At 43.1% G+C, this 20,000-nt stretch overlaps 3 protein-coding genes across 4 annotated transcripts in view; 1 reads left to right on the forward strand and 2 right to left on the reverse strand.

Annotated features, from left to right (window-relative positions):
- smarcc2 (SWI/SNF related, matrix associated, actin dependent regulator of chromatin, subfamily c, member 2) overlaps positions 1–11,546 on the forward strand; it is a 22,297-nt gene extending 10,751 nt beyond the window's left edge. The window contains exons 14-26 of the mRNA XM_017479458.3: positions 813–884; positions 1,321–1,434; positions 2,512–2,665; positions 3,112–3,228; positions 4,613–4,675; positions 4,924–5,182; positions 5,511–5,672; positions 5,775–5,842; positions 5,933–6,053; positions 7,302–7,465; positions 7,600–7,734; positions 8,137–8,443; positions 8,578–11,546. Coding sequence (XP_017334947.1) covers positions 813–884; positions 1,321–1,434; positions 2,512–2,665; positions 3,112–3,228; positions 4,613–4,675; positions 4,924–5,182; positions 5,511–5,672; positions 5,775–5,842; positions 5,933–6,053; positions 7,302–7,465; positions 7,600–7,734; positions 8,137–8,443; positions 8,578–8,642 — 1,801 coding nt within the window. The 3' untranslated portion in view covers positions 8,643–11,546. The remainder of the gene's footprint in view (positions 1–812; positions 885–1,320; positions 1,435–2,511; positions 2,666–3,111; positions 3,229–4,612; positions 4,676–4,923; positions 5,183–5,510; positions 5,673–5,774; positions 5,843–5,932; positions 6,054–7,301; positions 7,466–7,599; positions 7,735–8,136; positions 8,444–8,577) is intronic.
- Positions 11,547–12,963: 1,417 nt separating this feature from the next.
- myl6 (myosin, light chain 6, alkali, smooth muscle and non-muscle) lies at positions 12,964–18,497 on the reverse strand. Of its 2 annotated transcripts, XM_053683764.1 has the most exons (7): positions 18,367–18,497; positions 18,048–18,075; positions 15,882–16,025; positions 15,312–15,485; positions 15,060–15,137; positions 14,879–14,913; positions 12,964–13,750 (listed from the first exon to the last, which is right to left on the reverse strand). In XM_053683764.1, exons 1-6 carry the CDS (start codon positions 18,367–18,369, stop codon positions 14,885–14,887), a joined length of 456 nt encoding a protein of 151 aa, XP_053539739.1. In that variant the 5' UTR covers positions 18,370–18,497; the 3' UTR covers positions 12,964–13,750; positions 14,879–14,884. The 2 variants fall into 2 exon arrangements, with proteins under 2 accessions (XP_053539739.1, XP_053539738.1); XM_053683763.1 differs by lacking the exon at positions 14,879–14,913.
- Positions 18,498–19,429: 932 nt separating this feature from the next.
- Positions 19,430–20,000, reverse strand: part of tsfm (Ts translation elongation factor, mitochondrial) — a 15,601-nt gene continuing 15,030 nt past the window's right edge. The window contains exon 6 of the mRNA XM_053683745.1: positions 19,430–20,000. This exon is cut by the window's right edge and continues 74 nt beyond it. Coding sequence (XP_053539720.1) covers positions 19,692–20,000 — 309 coding nt within the window. The 3' untranslated portion in view covers positions 19,430–19,691.

A 20,000-nucleotide genomic window follows, 5' to 3' on the forward strand; every position in this document is an offset into this window, starting at 1 on the left:
GGAGTTTATCAGGAGTTTATCAGGTGTTTATCAGGAGTTTATCAGGGGTTTATCAGGAGTTTATCAGGTGTTTATCAGGAGTTTATCAGGTGTTTATCAGGTGTTTATCAGGTGTTTGCGTTACTCTCATCATCATCCCATAAGAAACCTGCACCTCCAGTGCAAAACTCTTTCACTGGGCGTATCATACAGCATAAACCTGAAACTATGAAATGTTTACACACTTCAGTTTGGACAGTAGATGGTTACACGGCCAGATGTGCACAGTGAATATACTATTTCGTGACAAACACGGAGTTTCTGCTTTTAGCTCAAGTTAAAATATGGCGCTGTGCTTCCTCAAGATTGGTGTTGGGTGAAAAAATTCTAAATGATTAGTTTAACACCCTGTAGAATATACTTATACAATATGTGTATATTATTACATTAACTATTTAACAATATAATTACATTATAAATTATGTTCACGTATTTAGTTCAGTAATTGTTATAATCGGTGTAAATACTTAGTTAAGTATAAATATGTACGTTCAAGGGGAATGATGGATGATTATTCTGCTGGTCATGTGGAGGTCATGTGGAGGTCAGCTGCAGAGGTGTTTTTCTCTAGTATTAACGTCACCTGCTGTCACTGTATAGTCGTGTTGGGGGCATGGCCATGATAACCAACCAATAACCTGTCTTCTCCTTTAATACTATTTCTAAATTAGGTCTGCAGTTTTACTGTAATATTAATCTCCCACCCCCCTCTCCCCCGCTCCCTTTCTCTCTCTCTCTCTCTCTCTCTCTCTCTCTCTCTCTCTCTCTCTCAGTGTTCATGCTATTGAGCGTAGAGCTCTGCCCGAGTTCTTCAATGGAAAGAACAAATCTAAGACCCCTGAGATGTGAGTACACCAAGCTACACTTCTCCATTCTTCACACACACACACACACACACACACACACACACACACACACACACACATTATAGTAAAAGGATGAATATTCTCTAATAATTTATCTCAAAGAGAATGGACTGCAAACTTTTAAACTGATATCATCCTAATTGTTTCACTATTAATATCTTATACACTATTAGAACATGTGAAACTCGACACACAAAACGTCTCACTGCTATAAAGTGCATTTTGTTCTTGGTTTTGTCCTCAGCTTGTGCTAGGGTGTTCTACCTATCTTCACTACATAGGGTGTATGTATTTAAGGGTGTAACTGCCATTTAAGGGTGTAACCTAATGGTGACATAGACCCTCCATAGTGCGTTATAAATACTAGCTACACATAGTATAACTCTCTCTCCCTTTCTCTCTCTCTGTGTTACAGTTATCTTGCCTACAGGAACTTTATGATAGATACATATCGGCTGAACCCACAGGAGTATTTGACCTCTACAGCTTGCCGTAGAAACCTGGCAGGAGATGTTTGTGCCATCATGAGGTCAGGAGGAGAAAATCACAGCACAAACTACAACACAGTCTCAGAACCACCACAAACTACAACACAGTCTCAGAACCACCAAAAACTACAACACAGTTACAGCACCAACACAAGCTACAACACAGTCACAGCACCTCCACAATCTACAACACAGTCACAGCACAAACTACAACACAGTAACAGCACAAACTACAACACAATCACAGCACCACCCCAAACTACAACACAGTCACAACATCAACACAAACTACAACACAGTCACAGCACCACCACAATCTACAACAGAGTCACAGCACAAACTACAACACAGTAACAGCAAAAACTACAACAGTCACAGCACAAACTACAACACAGTCACAGCACCGACACAAACTACAACACAGCCACAGCACAAACTACAACACAGTCACAGCACCAGCACAAACTACAACACAGTCACAGCACAAACTACAACACAGTCACAGCACCGACACAAACTACAACACAGTCACAGCACAAACTACAACACAGTAACAGCAAAAACTACAACAATCACAGCAAAAACTACAACAGTCACAGCACCACCACAATCTACAACAGAGTCACAGCACAAACTACAACACAGTAACAGCAAAAACTACAACAATCACAGCACAAACTACAACACAGTCACAGCACCGACACAAACTACAACACAGTCAAAGCACAAATTACAACACAGTCACAGCACCGACACAAACTACAACACAGTCACAGCACCACCCCAAACTACAACACAGTCACAGCACAAACTACAACACAGCCACAGCACAAACTACAACACAGTAACAGCAAAAACTACAACAATCACAGCACAAACTACAACACAGTCACAGCACCAGCACAATCTACAACACAGTTCATGTCTTTTCCCAGAGAATAAACTAGAGTTAGGGTTAGTTCCAGTTCTTTTATCTGATTGTTCAGTCGGAAACGAGTGTAAGGTCATGTACTGAATCAGTTTCTGTTAATTGTGTTTCATTCCAGCTGTATGTTTTATCAGGGTTGTGTGTGTGTGTGTGTGTCTGTGTGTGTGTGTGTGTGTGTGTGTGTGTACAGGGTCCATGCATTTCTGGAACAGTGGGGTTTGATTAATTATCAGGTGGATTCTGAGAGCCGTCCCACCCCCATGGGGCCACCACCCACATCTCACTTCCACGTCCTGGCAGACACGCCATCCAGTCTCGTACCCCTGCAGCCGAAAGCCTCTCAGGTACACACACACACACACACGCACGCACACACACATACATAAATAAATACACATACGCACACACATACGCACGCACATACACACGCACATACACACACATACATACATACACGCGCACACATACACACACACACGCACACACGCACACATATACATACACACACACACACACACATACACACACACACATACACACACACACACACACACACACATATATACAAAAACACACACACATACACACCACGGTCGTGCTGCGCTAGAATCGCATCCCAGTCACACTGGTACAGTATGTAAAGCTCAGCAGTGACAGTGCATTTCATGTCTATTACAAATTACAGCAGCCTCCACAGTTAATAATATATTGTTGTTATAAACGTGTTACAAATGTCAGGTGTTATTACTGAGGTGTAATGCAGTAATTGTGCTCTGTCTCTCATCGATAGACGCCGTCCTCACAGCCGATACTGTCGTTCCCGGACAAAGTGAAGGAAAAAACGACGGATCTGCAGAACTTTGGGCTGAGGACGGACATGTACAGCAAGAAGAGCGGCCCGTCTAAGGTGATGATCACGCTGACACTGAGCGGCTGTGTGACAGTATGATTAACAACCTCACTTTCAACTCAAGTGGGTTTTTATTGTCATTCATCTATATATAGCGTGTATACACTGGGATAATGTCGTCTCTTCAGGACCATGGTGCAACACGGAACTGTACACAACAGTGCAAATACACAACAATGTGAGACGAGTGCAGGACAACACACAGGACAATAAACACACAGAAATCGTGATGTAAAGGATCTCTTCTGTAAATCAATGGCCAGTGGTCTGTGAGTTGGGGTAAAATTTGGAAAAGGGCAGATGGTGGTTTACTCAGTTTGTGTGTGTGATGCTACATGAGCAGCAGTTCAAAGAGACCCAGCTGACAATAAAAGGTCCACAGGACGTCACGTAAATGGCCTCTACAAACGTCCCCCGAACGTCCATGTGTAGGGTCCCCTTGATGTCCTACGGATGTTCAGGGGACGATCACAGGACGTCTAGCAGCCATTCGGGATGCTTAGGGGACCTTTGCTGAAATGAACACATTCAGTAGTGTTATGATTTGCTATCGTCTGACATCCTCGGAACGGACGACCAAATGCAGACCTCAGTGGATGTTCGCAACGTCCAGGGCAGGTCCCCTGTTTGCTGGGGAGTCGGTGGTTTGACGTGTCTGGGAGGAAGTGTACGGTAAGAGATAGGTGTGATGGGAGGAAGTGTATGGTATGTGGTAGGTGTAATGGGAGGAAGTGTATGGTATGTGGTAGGTGTAATGGGAGGAAGTGTATGGTATGTGGTAGGTGTGATGGGAGGAAGTGTATGGTATGTGGTAGGTGTAATGGGAGGAAGTGTATGGTATGTGGTAGGTGTGATGGGAGGAAGTGTATGGTATGTGGTAGGTGTAATGGGAGGAAGTGTATGGTATGTGGTAGGTGTGATGGGAGGAAGTGTATGGTATGTGGTAGGTGTGATGGGAGGAAGTGTATGGTATGTGGTAGGTGTGATGGGAGGAAGTGTATGGTATGTGGTAGGTGTAATGGGAGGAAGTGTATGGTATGTGGTAGAAGTGATGGAAGGAAGTGTATGGTATGTGGTAGGTGTGATGGGAGGAAGTGTATGGTATGTGGTAGAAGTGATGGAAGGAAGTGTATGGTATGTGGTAGGTGTAATGGGAGGAAGTGTATGGTATGTGGTAGGTGTGATGGGAGGAAGTGTATGGTATGTGGTAGGTGTGATGGGTAGAATGGGCTAGTGGCCGGGAAGTGCTGATGAAACTGTGAGGAAATGGTGTTGGGTACCTGATCCCCGTCAAAATGAAAAGTTTTAAAATACATGACACTACAACACTAATGCTGTTTTGTTTCCTGTGTGTGTGTGTGTGTGTGTGTGTGTGTGACAGGGTAAAAACGCTGCCAGTGCAACACGGGAGTGGACTGAACAGGAAACTTTGTTACTGTTGGAGGTACTAAACTCATTTCTGTTGTGTGTGTTTTAATCTGATCTGTGTGTGTGTGTGTGTGTGTGTTTGTGTACTAATCTGACCTGTGTGTGTGTGTGTTTGTGTGTGTTTGTGTGTACTGATCTGACCTGTGTGCGTTTGTGTGTGTGTGTGTGTGTTTGTGTGTGCTGATCTGACCTGTGTGTGTGTGTGTGTGTGTGTGTTTGTGTGTGCTGATCTGAGCTGTGTGTGTGTGTGTTCTCTCTGCTCAGGGTTTGGAGATGTATAAGGATGACTGGAACAAGGTGTCGGAGCACGTGGGCAGCCGGACGCAGGACGAGTGTATCCTGCACTTCCTGCGGTTGCCCATCGAGGACCCGTACTTGGAGGAGGGAGCGACGGCTCTGGGTCCGCTGGTGTATCAGCCCGTCCCCTTCAGTCAGGCCGGGAACCCGGTCATGAGCACCGTGGCCTTCCTGGCTTCCGTGGTCGACCCGCGCGTGGCCTCGGCTGCAGCCAAGTCTGCTCTAGGTGAGAGGTCAAAGGTCAAAGTGCATTAGATAGGTTGGTTGTGGAGGTTTGTAAAGGTTTTATGTGTAAAGGTATTGACACCTTGTAGCGGTACACTGTGTGTGTGTGTGTGTTACAGTTTACTCTTATTTACTGTACAATGTCCTAAAATTATACATTAATGCAAAATCTCTTATTATCCAGAACTGCTTTTGTGAAAAACGCTAAAATGAAGTGTATTGTAAAGGTTTTGCGTGTAAAAGTATTGGCACCTGGTGTATACATTGTCTTTGTTCATAGAAAGCTCAACTGGCATGTCTACTCTGTCGTGTGTGTGTGTGTGTGACAGAGGAGTTCTCCCGTATGAAGGAGGAGGTACCAGCGGCTTTGGTGGAGGCTCACGTGCGGCGTGTGGAGGAAGCGGCCCGGGTGAGCGGCAGACCAGATCCACTGTACGGCTTGGAGGGCAGCGGCATCGCCGGAACCGGCCTGGAGGACAGTGATAAGCCTGGTAACACACACACACACACACACACAGAGATAACGGGCCACTACAGTCAGTAGTCAGCACATCAGACGTGTGTGTGTGTGTGTGTGTGTGTGTGTGTGGCAGAGGAGAGCAGTGACGAAAGCAAGAGCAGTGACGCTCAGAACACAGAGGACAAGAGAGACAACAGCAAGGTAATGAAGTGTTTAAGGAAGTGTTTGTTACATCACTATGTGGGCTGTACACTGTTCTAACTGTGTGTGTGTGTGTGGGTGTGTGTGTAGGAGAGTAAAGATGGAGTGAGTGAGGAGGAGGAGAAGCAGGGTGAGAACGGGAAGAAAGAAGAAGAAGGAGGTAAAGAAGGAGAGACAGAACGAGAAGCAGAGAAGACAGACTCGGACACAGGTACGTTTTGTTCCCATTGGCTGGACACAGTGACATCATCGAGGGAGGAGTCACCACTGTATAGATTATAGATGTATAGAGTAGATAGAGAAGCAAAGCTGATTTTGTGAAGTATGTGTGTGTGTTTGTGTTTGTGTCTCACACAGTCAGTCACGTGTTTTGGTGTGTGTGTGTTCCCAATTGGAACTGAACTAGACTTTAATTGTGGTTTATATTGTGATTCTACACAAAACATCACATTCATTAAAGTGAAGGGAAACAATATCGTTTACAAAATTATTTACAGATAAAATAATTCAGTTTTTAATAATAATAAAGTTCACTTTCCATCAGAAGTTCCATCATGAGTAGAATGATGGAACGACCTGGACACTTACACTCCACACCGCTGGAAGAACCTGTGGAAGAAGTTTCTCTGCTCTGATCAGACCAAAACTGAACTTCTGGTGATCACCCTGAGAAAGCCATCCCCACTGTGGAGCATGGTGGTGGTAGCATCATGTTGTGGAGATGCGTTTCATTGGAAACTGGTCAGGGTCGAGGGGGGATGGATAGAAATAGATAGAAGAGGGGAAAAAAGAAAACTCTTCCAGGGGCTGGGGGGCGGAGCTTCACCTTCCAACAGGACAACAACCCCGATCACACTGATAAAGCAACACTGGAGTGGGTCAGCACTGAGAACCTGAATGTGTTCCAATCACCCAGTCAAAGCCCAGACCTTCATCTCTCTCTCTCTCTCTCTCTCTCTCTGTCCCCCTCTTTCTCTCGCTCTCTGTTCTCTTTCTCTGTTCTCTCTCTCTCTCCTCACTCTCTCTGTTCTCTCTCTCTCTGTCCCCCCCTCTCTTTTCTCTCTCTCTCTGTCCCCCTCTCTCTCTCTCTGTTCTCTCTCTCTCTCTGTTCTCTCTCTCTCTCTGTCCCCTTATCTCTCTCTCTGTTATCTCTCTCTGTTCTCTCTCTCTGTCCCCCCCTCTCTCTCCGTCCCCCTCTCTCTCTCTCTCTGTTTTCCCCCTCTTCTGTCTCTCCATTCCCCCCCTGTTCTCGCTCTCTGTTCTCGCTCTCTCTCTCTGTCCCCCTCTCTCTCTCTGTTCTCTCTCTCTCTGTTCTCTCTCTCTGTCCCCCCCCCTCTCTCTCTCTGTTTTCCCCCTCTTCTCTCTCTGTCTCTCTCTCTCTCTCTCTCTCTCTCTCTCTCTGTTTTCCCCCTCCCCCCCCCCCTTCTCTCTCTCTGTTCTCGCTGTCTCTCTCTCTCAGGTGATGTAGAGAAGGAGAAAGAAGGAAAAGAGGGATCAGAGGATGGACAAAGGGAAGGAGAGAGTGATGGAGAGAGGAAAGCGAAGGTGGAGAGAGATGTTGGTGAGGGGAATCTGGCCACTGCAGCTGCCTCTGCGCTCGCTGCTGCTGCTGTTAAAGCCAAGGTGTGTGTGTGCGTGTGTGTGTGCGTGTGTGTGTGTGTGTGTGTCTGTGTGAGTTTAATGCTGTTGAGAAAGAACCAAGAATGATTTTGATGGTGAATAACTGATGGTGTGTGTGTGTGTGTGTGTGTGTGTAGCACCTGGCTGCGGTGGAGGAGAGGAAGATCAAGTCTCTAGTGGCTCTGCTGGTGGAGACTCAGATGAAGAAGCTGGAGATCAAACTGAGGCACTTTGAGGAGCTGGAGACCATCATGGACCGAGAGAGAGAGGCGGTAAGGGATTATGGGTAATGTGGGGTTCACACACTTTAGTTCTCCAAAAGTTTTAAAGGTTCCTGAACTGCCCTGATCTGATTCCTGTCCAAAATGCTGAGGAGACTTTTTAAACCAAGCTCCCCTCACCCCCAATAGTTCCTGGAGAAATACAGACTTTGAAACAAGAACTAAAAAGGTTCTTTGAATTATACCTGGTTTCTGTGGTGGAAATGTTCACGAAGTTCTTGAGTTCCTGAAAATCCTCCTGTGGTGGAATTGCACCTCTGGAAGAACCCATGTTTAAAAAAAACCCAGAAGTGCACCGTATGTTTGTGTGTGTGTGTGTGTGTATGTGTGTGTGTGTAATGTGTGTGTGTGTGTGTGATGTGTGTGTATGTGTGTGTGTGTGTGTGTGTGTAGTTGGAGTATCAGAGGCAGCAGCTCCTGGCTGATCGTCAGGCGTTCCACATGGAGCAGTTGAAGTATGCGGAGATGAGAGCGCGCCAGCAGCACTTCCAGCAGATACAACACCAGCACCATAGCAACCAACCCGGCAACCAGCCCGGCAACACCCCGCCCATCCCCCACCAATCGGCTCCTAACGTCAACGCCCCGCCTCCTGCACCCAGCCTCACCCCGGCTGCCGCCAACACCCCCAGTGAAGCTCCGCCCACTTCTACATCTCATGGCTCCTCCCCCAACAACATACAGCCTGGAGCCGTGCACGGTAAGAGAGCACACACACACACACACACACACTAATCAGTAAAGCAGTCAGTACACACAGGAACACTGGATTGGAGATGATAATCTGATGTTTGATGTTTTTCTCATCTCTCGCTCTCTCCATGTTCCTCTCAGACTCCGGCACTGCACTAACAGGAGATTCCCTTAATCCCTCCGGCCCAGTCACCCCTGCACAGTGAACACACACACACACACACACACACACACACACACACACAAGGTTTGAGGGGTTGAATGAGAAGGATGATGAAGATCTGTTTTTGGGAGACTTTTAATCTTTTAAACATTTCACTTTAAACTGTTCAGACCACAAATCCGACTTCAACACATTAACTATATACTCTATACTCTATATGATGAAAACAGTGTTAAGTGTGGGTTTGTGTGTGATTTATGGTCCAGTGTTTTACCTGCAGAACCCTGGAGATGTTTCACCACCTCACTGTAGCTACTTCAGCTTCTCACAGAATAAATAAAAATAAGCTGCACTTTTAAAAACTTTTCCGAGACCAGAAGGATGAAGTCCGATTTGAACCTGAAGCACTTATAAACATTATTTTACTAAAAGTCTCCTGGGGTTTTGTACTGATTGAATGAAGGCGCTTAATTAGGACCGAATCTTTGTGAAGGTGTTTGTGGACCAGGTGAGAGCTTTAGGTTTTTAGACGCTCCATCTGTTGGGATTCATTTGAATTTTTTTTATATGCTTTGTTTTGAATATTTTTATGTAGGAATATCTGTTAGCATGATTAATAACTGAGGGACAGAACAGTGTTAAAGCCTGAAACTTCTCTTCATCCACTGTAAATAAACATCATGTACTGTAAAACTGTTCCACTTCCTCTTCATCACTTCCTCTTTACTTCCTCTTTACTTCTTCACTTCCCTTCATCACGTCCTCTTTATTTCATCACTTCCTCTTTACTTCCTCTAAACCTCCTTTTCACTTTGTCTTTCATCCTGGTTTCACACACCCTCCATATCTGTAAGTGTTTATAGGCAGGTGTTTAGTGTGTGTGTGTGTGTGTGTGTGTGTGTTCGTTCACACAGCACACAAATCTGATTCATTTCCTAAACGCCAGTTCCCAGATTACACCACTGACTGCATCTCATTTATTCATTCCCACCGCAGAGCCACATCCGTTGCTATAGTGACAACAGAAGCATGGTTGCTATAGTGACACTAAAGGCGTGGTAGAGGCATGTGTAAATACAGAAAGCAACCAGAAGGTCCACCTCTCTGCTGGTTCACTGCCTAGACTCCACCCCTTTATGCTGATGTTTGTAGATGTCCACAGATGGAAATGTGGGCGTGTCTTTGAGTCCATTTATGGAAGTGTTAAAACACGGGCAGTTAGAAGGACGTCGTTGGTGGTTTTGGTTTCTGGTGACAAGATATTTCAAAATACACCTAACAGGAGCTGAGTTAACATCACAACGCCAGATAGCTAACATAAGATATATAAATATATACATTTCCTCATTTGTAAGTCGCTTTGGATAAAAGCATCTGCTAAATGAATAAATGCAAATATATTAGAGATGCACCGATACTAAATCTCTCAGCCGATAACCGATAAGCGATTATTCAGAGTGATATCGGCCCATACCGATAACCGATACCGATAGTTCTGCCTTTTATGCCTTCTTTTAAATTAATAATAATTAATCCCACAATTCTGAAGGAAAACTTTATTCTCTCCATTTCAACACGTTTCACAGTAACTGGTCTCATAAACAGAAAACACATTAATTAACATTAATACATGAACTCAATTCTGAAGATTAAAGTAAGATTATTAACTTATTGAATGTTATTAATTCATATTAACATTGACTGAATTGTAAAAATCCTCCTGTTAGTCTCACATTCACTCTCCACACACACAAGCATTTCTACTTCATCACTGAACATCAAACTGGTGATAAATAGGCCTAATATAAACCTTTTTAATGATGATATTAACTCATTAACATTAACTGCATATAAATATACTACTCAACATGTATATTTTTCTGTGCAATATATACTTTTTTGTCAACTCAGCTTCATTTAAATCTTTGAATGGTGTACTGGCCCTTAAATTCAGCGTGACCAGAGCCGGGGGGGTTGATTAGACTCAACGCCGCTTCACTGCTGCTCACTTCTGGTGTAAAATTTTACAAACCGCATAGCGCAAAATCCTTGTGTTTTCCCGCCCTCTTTTGATTGATAGGATTTAATCCACCCTAAACATCTGATGTTTTTAAACTATCGGCCGATAGCGTGAACAGTAGCTTTTATTGGCAAATACCGATTATCAGCCAATACATCGGTGCATTTCTAAAATATATATAAATATATTTGGACTTAAAGACACACCCACCTGTATCACTTAGTCACGCCCACACAGAAAGTCTCCTGCTCCAATCAGATTTGTAGATTGTGTGAATTTGTAGTTTGAGTTCTCTTCCAGTGTTAAAATATCTGATTAATACAAAAATAGAAAGAAAAAACATTAAACACTCTGTCTGTGTGTGTGTGTGTGTGTGTGTGTACATGAAGTATGAAGTTAAATGAAGGAATGTGAGTACCTGAGCAGTAAAATGAGGGACGGTGAAGTTACACCTGCGCTCGAGTGATTGTGTATCTTCATATTTTTGTATTTTTATATTTTATCATGAACAGTTTTGCTGCATTATTTTACAATTATAACGTTTGTGTCGCTGATTTTTCCGTGTGAAAGTGTCGTGTTACACTCTGACACCGAACGTGTGTGTGTGTGAGAATTACTTTAATTTTATTTGTGTTTATGTCGTGCGTCTCAGACTCACACATTACAATAGTAATGCAGTTTACATGCATGCAACACACACACGTTTTATCATTTCCGTTGTGAGACACTAGTGATTTATGAAGCAGTATATGTGTGTGTGTGTTTGGTGTTTTTCTATTTGGGATGTTTGTGTTGAACAGTTGTGTGTTGGACGTCGGTTCTTTGGTGATCTGCTCAGCTGTTGATCAACAGACCGGTTTAGAAAGATTTACACTTTAATTTCACAAATACATTCATACATCTTGAACAATAAATTGTCATCAATGAGTTCAGTGTTGTGTTATTATTATTATTATTATTATTATTACGGGGCCAAGCACTGAAGGTGTGTAGGCACTCTACTGTTATTCTACCTTTTCTTCTTCTTCTGGTTAGGGTGTCTATGGCTGGTAAAAACAACACACTAAAAATGTCATTATTGCTCCTTCCCCAAATTTTATCCAATCTTCACCAAATTTGGCTCACATCACCCTGAGTCCCGTCTGAACCAAAGTTATCAAAGGAATATTGATATTCAAAACCGTTCTTGTGTAACACGCTATCAAATGTGTGAAACTACAAATCATTCTTGAATCCCTTTGGATAAAGTTATAGCTCTGTTTTCCTGTGATGCGTCTGTGTGACTTACCGAGTCTTGGTGCTTGGCCCCGAACTTGCTGCTTTCATTATTAGTAGGATTTGAGAAAAAGTTTAGTATTTAAAGAATAAGAATATATATAATGTGTGTGTAGTTTGTGTATCCATGAAGCTGAGAATGTGTCAAGTCACTCCTTTCAGAGATGGAACTACTGAGAAAGAAAGAAAAACAAAACTCAGGAATCAGAGAATAAAAAGAAAAAAAATAAAGAAAATAAAAGGAAAGAAAGAATGAAAAAGTATTTTAGTAAAATATTTGCCCCATAAACTGTTGAATGTTTTTTAGAGAAACAGGATTAGAGTGAGGTGTAGTAACACCACTAGGGGGCAAAATAACACAATAAGAGCACTTTAAATCTCTATTTATTCCTAATAATCAGTGTAAATTAAACACTTGACTACCTCGGATCTACTACTCCACTTCTTAAAAGCGTGGACTTTACAAATCTCATAAAAATGAATGAATTTAAATCCACACTCAATGAGCAGAACCCTGAAAAAGCAGTATTAAGGTGACTGATGTGGTTTAATACAGAGCTTCCATACTGTACATCAACAACACACCTGGCTGGACAGGGGATGGCTCACCTGTACAGGTTACCCCTGCGTTTAACACTGAGGAGAGTTCATCTGTCTCACACATTACTGCTATATAAAATTTCTCACCTGAAGTGTAGAATTTCCTCTGGATTTATTCTCAAGACTTTCATTATTTAATTGGCGTATACTCTTCTGGGGTTAAATACATTATTATTATTATTATTATTATTATTATTATTATTATTAATAATAATAATAATAATAATAATAATAAATACTTTTCCACAACCCTGAAGAAGGAGTAAGCGGTAGAAGATGGAAGGATGGTTTACTACTTTTACCAAGTTATAAGTTTAGCCAAGTTCAACATTTTAAGAGGACTCAAAAGTACTGGAACGAGAGCACATGTAGTTCAGTACTTTCCACCTCTGCCCACAGCTCAGAGGGTTAAAGTCACACACACACACACACACACACACACAAAATAAACGAATGTCCATAATTCCTCTGAAAGTTCAGTATTTATTAATTTACAGTGGAATATTCTGACACACAGTGGTGAAGGTAATAAAGTAAATACTGATGGAAGTGTGAATAAGAACACAGTGAATTAACACATGCAGGTTTACACACGTGGGACTCGTTCCACTCTACACACCTCAACACTGCAGGAGGCTCACAGGTGTTAACGCAGGTGTTAACGCACTACTGTGACCTTTTCCTCCCACTCAGAGTGGAAGCGGCAGATGAACGTTTTGATCTTCACATGGTGATGAAGTCTTCAGCTAAAGGTGTCGTGTATAAATAAAGCGACGTGTCAGAGACAGAACTACGTTCAGTATTGGTGCTCTTCGATGGCGTAGGGATACCACAAAACCAGAACTACTTTTTACTGTATTGCTGCAGTGTTTGAAAGCGTTTTCTCTCACACACCGGTCTGATCTGAACACGAGATGCAGATCTACCTCTCGGTTTTATATAGTCACAGAATTTAAACCTTTAAACACCAACAGTGTGCATCCTCACACACCTGCATCAGGAACGGTGACGAAATAAACAGATTGAAGGCACTTAATTAAAAAAAAAAAAAAAAAAAAAAAAAAAAAAAAAAAAAAAAGGATGATAATAATAATAATAATAATAATAGTAATAAAAAACAAAAACAACAACAACAACAACTATGGACAGACGGAGAGATGTGGGGGGGGTGTACATAATAGGAAAAAAATGACATACAGGAAATAAAATAAACTGCGTCTGAAATCTTCAACCGCTCATCACCATCCTGACCAGTTCTGTGGGGGGGGGTGGGGGGGGGGGGGGGGGAGAGAGAGAGTGAGTCAGACAAATCCCAAATCCAACACGTCCTGTACTCAACATTTACACAATGCTCTGGCTGTCAGTCAAACACCATTTCCACGGAAACACCCAATCAGAGGCAGTGGAAGCAGGACGACGAGAGAAACTGAAAGCAGGACTACAGTAAGCTGGAATGTGCTGGGGTTAGAACAAGGTCCCCCCCGACCCCACCCACCCACAAACCCACCCACACACACACACACACACACACATTTATTGCTGACTTGTTCAGCTTGGACATCGCCTTCGCCACACCCCTGTGGAGAACTCCGGCCACATAACACAGGTGTGTTTGGCTCCTGCTGGCACTGGGTGAAGCACCACCACACCACTGCCTGCTTATGGTCTGCACTTATCTGCTTAGCTGTTAATCTTCAGCTCCATCAGCACCTCCTCACTGCACCAGCTTATTAAATACACCTAGCTTCAGTAAACATCTTCCTCATTTTTAACAATTCCATTTCTCACACAGGAAACAGGATATGACATCAAGCACCTAATGTCAGGGTTCATCAAGCAGCATGGGTAAAGCATCACCTGCTGCTGCTTTCCCGGGGTTTGGAAAGCTCCAAAATTTCAGACTCGGATTATTTATATAATAATTACACTATAGTGCTGTAGGACATGTACACGGGCGGGCACACACACACACACACACACACACACACACACACACACAGTTACACTGAGCTGAGGACAAGGTAACAACATCCCAGGATACACAACAGGAAGAGAGTCCCAGAATACAGTCCTGGAATACCCAAACACAATCTGGGAATACTGGGATGCAGAACTAGAACAGAGTGTAACTGAGGATATAAATATGACTAACTGATTCCCCACCACACACACACACACACACACACACACACACACACACACACACACACCACGCCACACACACTGAACAGGAAGAGGAAAAGGGGCAGGGCATCAGCCAGTCCTACTAGTGAGCCAGTTAGCACTACAATAGCCACAAGCAGATATGCTACATGCTATAGAATAAGACAGGACAAAGAGAACGGCAGTGAACCCAGAGACAGAGACAAGGTGACTGTCCGTACCAACACTCAGCCGGCCATGATGTGGCGCACAAAGGCTGTCGAGGTGGGGGAGGGGGCAAAAACATACATTAATAACACATGTAGACACGACACCTCTCTCTCTCACTCACACACACGCACACACACACACACACACACACACACACAGAAAGAGGGACAAATGGGTACGGGTTTGTTTTACCTTCATAATTAATGCAGCCATTTGCATCCTCATGTCCCGCCAACAGCGTCTCTACTTCCTCTTCCGTCATCTTCTCACCTGCGCGCACACACACGCACAGGTTGGGGTGCCAGATACACACATCAAAACTTTAACACCATTTACAAACTACATTTTTGTATTTGAGAGTTTTCCCTTTAAAAACAGACTACAGTACTTCTGTATAAATCCCACTGAGGGGGTGGAGCTACAGGTCAGCTCAGTGTGTGTTACCCAGAGTGGTGAGGACATGGCGGAGCTCTGCACCCATCACCGTCCCATTTCCCTCTTTATCAAACACCCTCAGACCCTCCACAAAGTCCTCAAACGAGCCCTGGTCCTTGTTCTTAGCGATGGCCTGGAGCATGGGCAGGAACTGCTCAAAATCCAGCATCTTCATGTTCATCTCTGATAAAGACAGAAAAAAATACTACTGATCTAATATTGGGATGAAGATGATGATCATCATCATTATCATCACCACCATCACCCCCAGCCAACACATCAACACACACACACACACACAGTGAACATCACCTCACTCCTCATGTTTTACCCTTTCTTCTTACTGAACTGACATGTTCCCATTTAAACCAGAGTCTCAGTTCTTCCGTATGAAACCCATTTAGGGGCGGAGCTACACCAGCTCAGTTTAATGTCACAGTATTACAGGTTTGGACCAATCAAGTGTGATATGCAAATGATTAGAAGATGATGTGTTGTGGTCATGTAACCTATTTAGTGTTAGTGCTAAAGACATGCCCGTGTGTTTGTGATGTATAGATAGAGCCTGAAGGTTCTGACCTTCAGCTTTGGGGTTTCCCAACACTTTGAGAACTTCGGCATTGACAGGGTTCTGACCCAGAGCTCGCATCACGTCTCCACACTGACTGTAGCTGATCTTCCCATCTCCTGTCCGGTCAAACAGCAGGAAGGCCTCCTTAAACTCTGAAAACACACACACACACACACACACACAATATAGATTTACTCAATATAACCGTGCAGAAGCAGAGAACACTGGTGTTAAAGCAGGAGTAAAGAGAAACATGCTTTAGTTCAGTTTCACTGTCTCACTTCTCTAACTAACACACACACCCACACCAGATGTTGAACTAAACCGGTCACATGGCCACAGCCCATCACATCAACGTGAGAATAAAGATGTCTCACACTGAGCTGTAACAGGATTATTATGCAACTATAAATGGATAAAAAGTACAGAGTCATGGTTTAATAAATAACAAATGTAGTTGTTGGCACACAGCTGTGTAAGAGAAATAAACACTTGGGAGAGGTGGTGTTGGAGGAAAATGATCAGCTCTGTGTCAGGACACATCCCCCAACGCTGGTGTTGCTTATTTTCCTCTAACAGAAGCCCCAGTGTGTTTATTCCTTACATCATTAACTCTGATAAACAACTCAGAGCCAGGAAACCACGGGTTAAAGCACTTCTACACATTCTGATTTCACTGCTCTGGGGAAATCCTGTTTATTATTACAGTGTTGAGCTCCGAGTGTGTGTGTATAAAAAAACACTTAGTAAGGGCAGGAGAGAGTGTGCGTGCCTGGAGGTGGTGTCGCTGTTTAGTTGTGAGGAATGCAGGCCGACTCAGACTGAACACTCCTGACCTTATATGGCAAAGGGGGAGTGCACAGGCCTCAACACTCCTGACCTTATATGGTAAAAAGGGGGAGTGCAGGAGAAGAAAAAAAAAAAAAACAAGACGCAGAACTCAGTTGGACAGGAAATGACACGGAGGTGAAGAACAGAGAGGAACGCAGCCTAAAAAGGGCTCAGGATCATCAGCAATACACGGATGACAGAGTCTGAACTTAAACAAACAGCAGAACCTGCACAGGAATAAAGCACAGCGCCACAGAACCAGTGCACGACTCAGTAAACCTTACAAAACATGCACTTTACAAAATCTCATGTTTCCCAGAGAAACTGACATTTACACACCTGGTATTTTCACTTAAATCACTTTATCATTAAAAGTATTTGTGGTGCTAGATTTGGCACAGTGTTGTGTCCTTACTTAACCTTTTTTGGTCAAAGTTTCCTAAGAATCTGTCAATTACAACCATTAGTAATATGAGATTGGAGAAGGGGACGGGGCTTACAGGAGGCTTCGGTAACAGGCAGTGGTGGCTCAGGGGTTAAGGTTCATGGTTACTGATCAGAAGGTCTGGGGTTTAAGGCCTAGCACCACCAAGCTGCCACTTATGGGCCCTTGAGCACGGCCCTCAACCCTCTCTGCTCCAGGGGGCGCTGTATCACAACTAACCCAGTGCTCACACTTCCTAACAATGCTGTAATGTAATGCTGTAATGTGACAAATAAAGGCTTCTTCTTCTGTCAGAGAGTACACATCACTTACAGTCTATCCTTCCACATTCAGGCGTCTGCCATTTTTATATGGAGAAAAATGGTGGCTTACTAGGTAATAACTCTGACGTTAGAATATGTAAAGGTCAGAAGTTACCTTCCCATTACCTTCATTTACCTGCACGCTATAGACCACTGAGTACACCTGTACAGGTACAAAACACCACACCTTTCTACAGATGTTGGTCTCAAACATCATCATACTGCCATTTACTCTATTTTACTAAAATTATTGAAGTTTTAGGATTTGAATAATCATGAACCCATCATGCGGGGATTAGTGATATCTCATCACCATGCCAAACACTTCCAATAGTTATTAATAAAACTATTAAACCATAAAATCACTCATTATCTAATTCCACTCACCGGCCGGGTCCTCACTCACCCACCCACCCACCCACACACACACACACACACACACACACACACACACCCCGTCAGACATGAACATACAGCCTGGAACAGTGTGGAAAACAGAAATACACAGAATTCAGATTAAATACTGATTAAATATAAATGCAGATAAATAATAGGAGACATTACTGGAGAGAAAACAACATTAATTATTAACTCACCAAGAATCTGATCCTCCGAGAATTCAGACTGGACATGTTCACGGTACAGAATATAATAGAATAAAAACACATTATTAGAGACCTTAGACAGCGAGATGTTTAATAAAACGATCATCTGTTCGATTAAATAAAACAGCCGCGCGCGCTTCAGCTCCTGAGGTAATGTTAGCATTGTTAGCTATCGGAGTTTCCTCAGGCTTGAAGGCCTCCACAGCGCGCGCCGCTCAGCACACACACAAATATAATTTTTTTTTTTTTTTTTTTTAATTCTAATCTGTGTTATTATTTGTGTTAAAACTGTGTTTTCTCAGTCACTCACCATAGTGACAGATGAGGAGAGGTGACGCGGGACAGCGGGAGGAGAAACAACCGGAACACAGTGAGACCAAACCCTGAGCGCCTTCTCCTCAGCCGACACGGCGGCGGGCTTTTATACCTGTGACGTCACCGCGAGTCGACCAATCAGATCAGGCACGCGACAGCGTCTTCTCTCGTTTGCACTTAAAAGTACTTACATTGTTTACATACATACTTCTGTTTCCATTCCATTCTTTTCTTTTCATTTCGCGTTTACATAAACATTGTTATTTAGTTTTAAACGCATATTTACATTTATATTAATTTTTATATAAATTTTTACACAATTCCAGAAAGGCCAGTTATTTATCTTGTTTTGTGCTGTTATCTTTATATCACCACTTATTTTTCTGCTGAAGTCGAGATAATGACGAGATAATGTCCATCACCTCAGATGCGACACCGAGAACTGCAGCTACACGTCATGGACACTCACGCTGATCCTGAATGAGTGGTCAGTTTCATTGCCAGGGACGTCTCCATGGTTACCAGATGATGTTTGAGAGATGGTCCTAAACTGTAGAATGTGTTATTCTAGTATGCAACTGCTACATGATCTCAGAACAACATGAACAACTTTTGGCATCACAATACCATGAGGAAAAATTACACTGTGATCTCTAGAGAACCGTACAGAAAAAATAAAGAACTCATAGCCGTTCTGGATATCTGTTTTTATATTTACTTATTTTAATTTACTTTTATACTTACTCTTTTCTTTCACTCTCTCTCTCTATAAGCAGTTTATCCTGGTCAGGGGGCGAGGCAGGAATACACCTGGATGGGACACCAACTCATGGGAACTGACCAAGACAGCTATCCTCCACCCCATCCAAAAAAACAGCCATTAGAGCCATTTAGTGCTCACTTTTTTTAAAATAATAATAATTTTATATATATAAAATATATGTTAATTGAGGGTTTGAACGACTTTCTGTAAGGCTCCTTTTGAAAATGTCTAAAATATAATAAGACACCTTTTATAGACTTATTATACACTATAATGAACCTGCACTGAGAGAAGGTATGACACAAGTGTTTTATTTTCAATGCACAGATTTACAACACTGACACAAAATACAGGACATATTTCATGACCATGAACAGTGTGTGTGTGTTTAGACTCTCTTGTAGTAATTTGGTATAAAACACAATTCATGTTGGTAAATTTCACACCCTCTATTATTATTATTATTATTATTATTATCATCAAATTTTGGTGTTTATTGAGGATGAAAAAAGTCATTAAAATCCTGTATCCTATCTGCTATACGTTGTGGCGTGGTGTTACTGCGTCTCCTCTCCACATTTAAAGCGTATGAAGTCGAGAACCCGTGCGTTCTGCAGAGCGAGGTACTGTCCCACTGTGTACTGGGGTTCTAACAGGAAGCTCTGAAGTAAAAGGCGTGTCTCTGATTCTCCACACGATAAGTCCCCTACATCCCCCAGGCTCAGAGGCGCCTCCCCCACGATGTGCTGGCCCAGTTTTTTACCCAGCACCTCCTCCTGCCCTTCAGGCCCACCCTGGAACACCACCAGAGCTCCGTAACGCCCCATGGGCATGCCACTCTGCCCCAACACCGCCCCGTGTACATA

Source organism: Ictalurus punctatus, chromosome 11 (genome assembly GCF_001660625.3).
Source record: "Ictalurus punctatus breed USDA103 chromosome 11, Coco_2.0, whole genome shotgun sequence".
Classification (NCBI taxonomy): domain Eukaryota; kingdom Metazoa; phylum Chordata; class Actinopteri; order Siluriformes; family Ictaluridae; genus Ictalurus; species Ictalurus punctatus.